Source organism: Nicrophorus vespilloides, unplaced genomic scaffold, assembly GCF_001412225.1.
Source record: "Nicrophorus vespilloides isolate i.1.1-1 unplaced genomic scaffold, Nicve_v1.0, whole genome shotgun sequence".
Taxonomy (NCBI): domain Eukaryota; kingdom Metazoa; phylum Arthropoda; class Insecta; order Coleoptera; family Silphidae; genus Nicrophorus; species Nicrophorus vespilloides.
The window spans coordinates 5,212-13,286 of record NW_017095590.1 but is presented as its reverse complement, the minus strand read 5'-3'; the positions used below and the strand labels follow the sequence as shown (position 1 = coordinate 13,286).

General features: G+C 32.8%; 3 protein-coding genes across 3 annotated transcripts in view; 2 read left to right on the top strand and 1 right to left on the bottom strand.

Moving 5' to 3' along the window:
* Positions 1-303: 303 nt before the first annotated feature.
* Positions 304-1,407, top strand: LOC108557878 (alpha-ketoglutarate-dependent dioxygenase alkB homolog 7, mitochondrial). Its single transcript, XM_017914585.1, has 4 exons — positions 304-468; positions 526-722; positions 778-951; positions 1,006-1,407. The coding sequence occupies exons 1-4, from the start codon at positions 381-383 to the stop codon at positions 1,267-1,269; spliced, it is 723 nt and encodes a 240-aa protein (XP_017770074.1). The 5' UTR covers positions 304-380; the 3' UTR covers positions 1,270-1,407.
* Positions 1,408-2,082: 675 nt separating this feature from the next.
* On the top strand, positions 2,083-3,030 carry LOC108557886. Its single transcript, XM_017914596.1, has 3 exons — positions 2,083-2,196; positions 2,626-2,674; positions 2,736-3,030. Exons 2-3 carry the CDS (start codon positions 2,631-2,633, stop codon positions 2,977-2,979), a joined length of 288 nt encoding a protein of 95 aa, XP_017770085.1. The 5' UTR covers positions 2,083-2,196; positions 2,626-2,630; the 3' UTR covers positions 2,980-3,030.
* Positions 3,031-6,198: 3,168 nt separating this feature from the next.
* Positions 6,199-8,075, bottom strand: part of LOC108557839 (transmembrane protease serine 11E-like) — a 2,999-nt gene continuing 1,122 nt past the window's right edge. Inside the window, exons 2-7 of the mRNA XM_017914527.1 lie at positions 7,541-7,833; positions 7,266-7,486; positions 7,043-7,210; positions 6,775-6,978; positions 6,560-6,691; positions 6,199-6,508 (exon numbers count right to left, since the gene is read on the bottom strand). Coding sequence (XP_017770016.1) covers positions 6,309-6,508; positions 6,560-6,691; positions 6,775-6,978; positions 7,043-7,210; positions 7,266-7,486; positions 7,541-7,833 — 1,218 coding nt within the window. The 3' untranslated portion in view covers positions 6,199-6,308. The remainder of the gene's footprint in view (positions 6,509-6,559; positions 6,692-6,774; positions 6,979-7,042; positions 7,211-7,265; positions 7,487-7,540; positions 7,834-8,075) is intronic.

Sequence of the window (8,075 nt, the reverse complement as noted above, 5' to 3'; positions counted from 1 at the left end):
GCTCCGCGTTATATGGAAACCGCGTTCTGAGAGTACCGCGTTATAGAAGAGTTGACTGTACATTGTTTTAATACGGTTGAAGATTTTTTTTTACTACTTAAGTTTTACTATTATTAATAGAATCTATTATTATAGTGATATTAAGTAAGATGGCGTTACTTTATGTTGAATTAAAATATACGTTAATTAATAATTAATGAATTAAACGTATAATTAATTCGTTGGTTGTCTTTAAATTAAAGTTAATTAAGAAATAACTTTAATGATTGTTTCCTATTTCTATACACAACATTAGCAAATTATTTGAATATCTGTCTGTCAATGTCACCTGTTCCAATTATTCCAAGTTTTATGATCAATTTCCAAAAAATTTTGTAAACATGTTGATGAAACGTATAACGCCGAACATTGTTCCTAAAATATCAAAAATTGTGAGGCACTTGCAAACCGTTGCACAGAGCAAGAAAGGTGAGCAACAAGCATTGTTTTATAACTCAGACAGTAACAAAAGTTAGGTTATTTCAGTGTACACAAATGTCCCTGCAAATTTCGTATTCTCAAAGGGTTTCCATGATCCTGAACAACATGAAAACAGAGAGAGTATAGTCAACAGCATGCTGGTTCATGCCGATTTCCTTACAGAAGTCGAAGAGAACAGCATATTTGGTGAGATTGAACCTTACCTAAAGCGGATGAGATACGAGTATGATCATTGGGATAATGTAAGTAAGCTTTGTGAGAAAATTTGTAATTTATGTTTAAATCAGCTTCGTTTAGGCAATCCACGGATTTAGAGAGACTGAACGTGTTAATTGGAATAAGGAGAACACATGCATATTGGATAGGGTCAGGAATTTGGCTTTTCCTGCTGGCGTAAATCCTCTTCGATTTGTGCATATTTTAGATTTGGATGAAAAGGGGTATATTAAACCGCACATTGATGCAATTCGAGTAAGTCAAAGTTACAAATTATTTGATTTTTTTTTAAGGAATTTCTTATTTCAGTTTTGTGGAGATACAATAGCTGGCTTGAGCTTGCTCACGGACAGTGTGATGAGGCTCGTGCACGATAAAAACAAAGATTTGTCTGTTGATATTTTGCTGAAGAGAAGATCGCTGTACATAATGAAGGGAACGGCTAGGTTTGATTATACTCATGAGATTCTCGGGAATGAGCATAGCAAGTTTAATGGAGAGACAGTGTTGAAGACGCGCCGGATTTCGGTTATTTGCCGCAACGAACCCGACCCAGAGAACACTAAATTATAACGAAATGTGATATAATAAATAAGACAGTTGTATAACAGTTTTTATAGTATATCTAAAACATTAAGAAAAAGTGATTATATTTGTACTTAAAACTATATGTTGCTGCAATTGATACGAAATAAAAACTTATTTGTTAAATTTGGATTGAAAACATGCTATAAGATAAGTTCGTTAAATTCATAACAAATATTGTGTAACTGGTAAGGAATTTGTTGTTTACAAGCAATAATATTTGTTTTAATAAGTTTCTATTTCTAGAAGAATTAGTTTGCATATGGATTCAACTTTCACCTAATTACGAGTTAATTACAACTCGTACGCTTTTTATTCCATTATTATTGTACGTAAACAAACGTAAATAATACGTTTTTCTGTCGCTTGTTTATTAGTGATTTGTATAAAAAGTAATATTTGTTTTGTCGCACTTTTTAGTAATATTCGAGTTAATTTATAATCTATGGAGTCTAGACTTTTCTCTGCATCTATTTTTAACACAAAATTAATATATATACCCATGATTCAAGTATACATGCAAGAAATAAACAATTTTACTTCAATCATTAATAATAAAAAAAATGTAGCACAATTAATATAGTTCAATTTTAATGTAAACTTCAGACTTTTTTAAGCTATTACATGAATTGCTTTACAGCTACATGAATTCCCTTGCAAACAATTAAATTGTTATTTCATTAGTAAGAACTTGTATGCAAATGTAGACCTAATAAATTGATAATTAATAAACATTCTTATGAAAAGTAAAATGCTTAAGGAATATTGGAATTTAGTTTACGTTGTTTTCTGCAGAGGCGCTGTCTCCGAATTTATCAATCAAAATTAAAACCCGAATACTTCACACTACACACGATTATCTATTTTGATTTGTTCATAATTGGAATAATTAGAGCCAGAATACTTAATTCAATTGTAAGTATATTCTATAGTGCTTGTATTTTGATCATTTTATTGTCTATAAACATACACTATATACGTTTTATATTGCATCTTGAATGAAGTGGATTTAGAGGTTATGTAATGATCACTCAATTCTAGCATTTTATGGTTTTAAACATATTTCAAGTGGAGAATCTTGTAAGAAAGAAAATGATTTTTGTAAAAACATTAATTTAATTTATTTTCTAACTTCAATTGTTATAAAATTATATTTAGTACAATACAAATAAACCATTGTAAACAATGATTTTATTGTTTCAATTGTTTCAGTTACTTAATACATAGAAAAGTGTCTTTGCAATATTTAATACATATTTTTCATAATTAATCATAATTTTTTTTTATAAGTATGCAACCAAACACACGCGCATCTTCTGATGAATATTTTTGTTTGTTATTTAGACAATATGTCGTTTTTAACGCGATTGTTACCTGCGCTTTCTAATGTTCGGTAAGTGATTAATAGTTTATATGTTGAATGTTTATTTATAATTGTTTAATTTGTATCTTAGTTCGTCGGTGATGGTAGCTTCGCAGTCGACATTCCATTCGTTAGCTATTCCAGTTTCCAGAGACGCTCGTCCCGGAGGATTGTTCTCTTTGTCGATACGTAACGTAATCCGGTGCCACTTCCCCAGGCCGTCGGAGCGCAAGAGGATCAAGCGTCACGGATGGGAGAAAAGGATGAGCACGCCCGAAGGACGAAGGGTTTTAATGAGGAGAATTCTGAAAGGAAAACATGTATACTCGCATTGAGATGTCCGAAAGTTAATTCTAGTTTTTATTAAAGTTAAATGTAATTGTTAACGCGTCTACTTCTTTCTTTATCACTTCAATGTCTTCTGTTCTTTCATTACAATACAACGCGAGGTATTTAATCAGTCAGTACAGAGTTTTAATGCAACAATTTTATAGTAGATAACATAGACTCGATGTTTATGGACAGAATTTACCCATTGTCGGTTTCTTGGTAATCTTCTGACTTATGAACGGACTCGGGGCTTCCTTCGTACGAACTGGGACACCTTCATTACACACGGTTCTTCCGTTCAATCGGATTCTCGTGACGCTCGGTACAATCTCCGTGGGTGAATAGATCACCTGAATCTTCACGTTCACCGTTGGTCCAGGTTCCAGCAAATACGATGGATTCTTAATAACGAATTCCTTGTTGTCCGCCGAACTGGCCTGACCGAACCAATTCTGAAAGGATCAAGCAAAACAGAAACTAATTACTCGACCAAACAATAACGTAATTGAAAGAATATCATTTATTTGGGATGATTTAATCATCAAGGTTGATTACAGCAGCGTTTCTCAACGTTTTTGGTCCACGACAATTCAAAAAACATCCCGGTTTAATCGTGAATATAATTAAAGAATTTTGAAATAATTAGAATTAATCATATTATTTTGAAGCGAAAACACATTCAAATTGGATTTTTTCTGATCATAAATCTAAATATTAACATTTTTAAATTACATTTTGGTGAAAAACAAAAACAATTTGAGTGATAAATTCTCATTCGAATATTAAAACATAAATTTATTACTGATTAATAAAATCTGTGATGATTATTAATAATTATATTTGATGAATTTTTTTTAAATATTACTAAAACTGGAAAAAAAAACATCCCGGTTTAATCGTGAATGTTTCTGTGATCCGCACTTTGAGAATCACTGGATTACAGCATGAGAGGGATTGTAGTACCCCGACCGCTGATCTAAAACAATAACAACTGGATTGAGACTTACCAGAAGGCCGTATACTGGACGATCCAAAGTTAAATGTATAAAGACGCCGTGCAGCTCTTCGCTCGAAGATATGGAGATGATCCCCGTCCACGTGTTGATCTCATCCTTAGCCCGAGGTTCGTAATGAAAGATTTCCGAACAAGCGTAAGTTTTCTGCGCCACAAAAAGTTCGCAATGGCAATCAGCAATTTCGAAACGCACGTTGATCCACTCATGTCTGTTACGTTACTGCCCAAAAATTGTCGTTTAATATTTCTTTTAATAAGTATCCATTTCTAGAAGAATTAGTTTGCATATGGATTCAACTTTCACCTAATTACGAGTTAATTACAACTCGAACGCTTTTCATTCCATTATAATTGAATGTATTCGTATTAATACGTTTTTCTCTCACTTGATTATTAGTGATTTTATATTTGTTTCCTTGTATAAAAAGTAACGTTTATTTTGTCGCACGTTTTTAGTAATTTTCGAGATTACTTATAATGTATGTGCTTATAGAGTCTAGACTTCCAGAGTTTTCGATTTTTAATACAAATGTAATATTTACACATATACAAAATCATGATAAAAATATACATGCAAGAAATAAACAATTTTAATTCTTTCATTAATCTAAAGAGTAACAAAAATTGGTTTAAATGTATTATATAATTTTAAAATAAATAAATTTAAGCTATTATTAAATGCTCTACAACTACAAGAAAACACAGATAAATAATAGAATTATTATTCTATTAACATTTGTGTAAAAATGTAAATCTAATTAAGTTTTAATTAATATTCTTCGTTCTTTAATAGTAGCGCTATCATCGCATTTATCTATCAAAATTGAAATATTTCATACACATTATCTATTTGTTAATAATTGGAATAATTACAGCCAGTATACTTAAAGTAATATATTCTATACTACTTGATCATTTTATTTTCTATAACCATACGCTATATACTATATATGGTTTTAAACATATTTCAACTGGAAAATGTTTTTTTTTTTTGTAAAATCATTAATATAATTTATTTTGTAACTTTAATTGTTATAAAATCATATTTAGTACAATACAAATAAACCATTGTAAACAATGATTTTATTGTTTCAATTAGTTAATACATAGAAAAGTGTCTTTGCTGATGACTCAATATTTAATACATATTTTACAGTTTCTATAAAACATTAATCATAATTTTTATAAGTACATAAAATTATATAAAGTTATGTTTTATTAGAAATGTATGTTTTCCATTGGCTCTCCATTAAATTATGTTAGTAATTATTTTTAATAATAAAATAATAGTTTATTTATATTCTATTAATAAATAAAATTTATTTAATGCACGTATTGTTAATTAAACATAATTTTCTATTGATGAAAACGAATTTCAAATATTTGATTATCAATTCTCTATTTTTTCAATTTACAATTCCCAATTAAATTAACATTAATTTATAGGTTTAACTTAACTTTATTCTTAAGTATTAAAATGGTTTTATTAAATACATTGCAAGTAAATATATTATATAAATTATATATAGAAAATACGAGAATTATATAAGTTTTCTTTGATAGTTAATGGCTGTATACTTGGTATGCAACCAACCACACGCGCATCTTTCTGGTGAAACAGTCAAAGTGAGAAAAGTGGTGGAGGAAGGAAGAAGATTATTATTTAGACAATATGTCCTTTTTAATGCAAATAAACTAACATTAATTTATAGGTTTAACTTAACTTTATTCTTAAGTATTAAAATGGTTTTATTAAATACATTGTATGTAAATATATTATATAAATTATATATAGAAAATACGAGAATTATACAAGTTTTCTTTGATAGTTAATGGCTGTATACTTGGTATGCAACCAAACACACGCGCATCTTACTGGCGAAACAGGCAAAGTGGTGGAGGAAGGAAGAAGATGATTATTATTTAGACAATATGCGCGATTATTACCTGCGCTTTCGAATGTTCAGGAAGTAATTAATAGTTTATATGTTGTATGCGTATTTATAATTGTAATAATATGTATCTTCGTTCCTCTGGTTTCCAGAGACGCTCGTCCCGGAGGATTGTTCTCCTTGTAATCTGTTGTGACTTTCCCAGACCTTCTGACCGAAAGAGTATCAAGCGTCACGGCTGTGAGAAAAAGATGAGCACGCCTGAAGGACGAAGGGTTTTAATGAGGAGAATTCTGAAAGGAAAACATGTCCGAATGTTAATTCTAATTTTTATTAAAGTTAAATATAATTGTTAACGCGTCCACTCTTTCTTCATCACTTCAATGTCTTCTGTTCTTTCATTACGAAATAATACAACGCGAGGGATTTAAACAGTCAGTACAGAGTTCAACCATTGCTTATGGTGCGCCAAATCACTAAACACCACGTAATTGTACGGATCGCAGTATTTTCCCTGAAGCGCTAAACTGACTGAAACCAACCCTCTCAGCTCCCACACCTCTCCATTCGATGTCGTTTTCGAAAAGAACATTCCACCGCCCGAATCGCCGTTACAAACAGAAGTACCTGGACATTAACATTGAATCGTTATTTTTTTTTCGCTTTATTGCGGATTACCGTTCCTAAATCCGGCGCACAGCGTGTTCGTCGACGTGTATTTGCTGTAGAAATCTGGATTGGAGAAGATACAGGTCAACGTATCGATGACTGGCATTTGGGCTTCTTGCAGAGTATCTGTGATTTGTCGCTCTTTTGTAACCCCATCCGATGACGGTGCCTACAAGATTTCTTTATTATTCTTTGAAGTCCTTTAAAATATAGTTTTGTATTACCTAATTTTCCAATTACACTATCATCAGCGGCGTCGCTCCACAGGCAAACGGGGCGCACGTAATCGGTGTAATCGGCATCTCGTGATAGTTTCAACACGGCTACATCATTCTGCAGATAGGTGTTGTTGTACTCCGGATGGATTGTTATCCTCTCCACTCTGCGTTCTTGAATGCCAGGGCCGAACGTTCTCAGAAATGTGCGACCTAAGTTCAATATACTCGTATGTATTTTTCTTTTTTTGTTTATTTCTCATTGTCATAATCGTACCTAGATGTACGAGGAATCCTTCCGCATCGCTCTTCCGATTCGTTCCCGGTCTGGTTACGCAATGAGCGGCAGTTATCACGTACTTGTGCCTGACCAAGTTTCCTCCGCAAATGTATCTCAACTGCAAACCATCGGACACGTAGAGTGCAACGTGCCACGGCCAACTTCCTATTTTAATCTATTTTGATGAAATACTCTTAATTGTATAATTTATATTTCTTACCTTCTTTCACGTCCTGACCGTTCGTTATCAGCGCGTTTCCTCGTTTCGCCACGGTTCCGCATCGCACATCGTTGGATAAAGTGACGCCTGGTTTATTCGGTTTTCTTGTATTGATGATATGGTTCAATTCTCCAGTGAAAAATGTATCTGACGAAGTTGTTGAGGGCAGTGCTGTAGAGGTAGACGAAGGTCTGCGGCTCGCAGATTGCGATAGAAGATTCCTGAGTTTTAATAGTAGATAACATAGACTCGATTAGTTTATGGACATAATTTACCCGTTGTTTGATGTTTGACTAGGGCGATTGATGGCCGAAGAAGCGGTGGCCGGTTTCTTGGTAATCTTCTGACTTATGAACGGACTCGGGGCTTCCGTCGTGCGAACTGGGACACCTTCATTGCACACGGTTCTTCCGTTCAATCGGATTCTCGTGACGCTCGGTACTATCTCCGTAGGTGAATAGATCACCTGAATCTTCACGTTCACCGTTGGTCCAGGTTCCAGCAAATACGCTGGATTCTTAATAACGAATTCCTTGTTGTCCGCCGAACTGGCCTGACCGAACCAATTCTGAAAGGATCAAGCAAAACAGAAACTAATTACTCGACCAAACAATAACGTAATTGAAAGAATATCATTTCTTTGGGATGATTTAATCATCAAGGATGATTACATCAGCGTTTCTCAACGTTTTTGGTCCACGACAATTAAAAAAACATCCCGGTTTAATCGTGAATATAATTAAAGAATTTTGAAATAATTCCAATTAATCATATTATTTTGCAGCGAAAACGCATTCAAATTGGATTTTT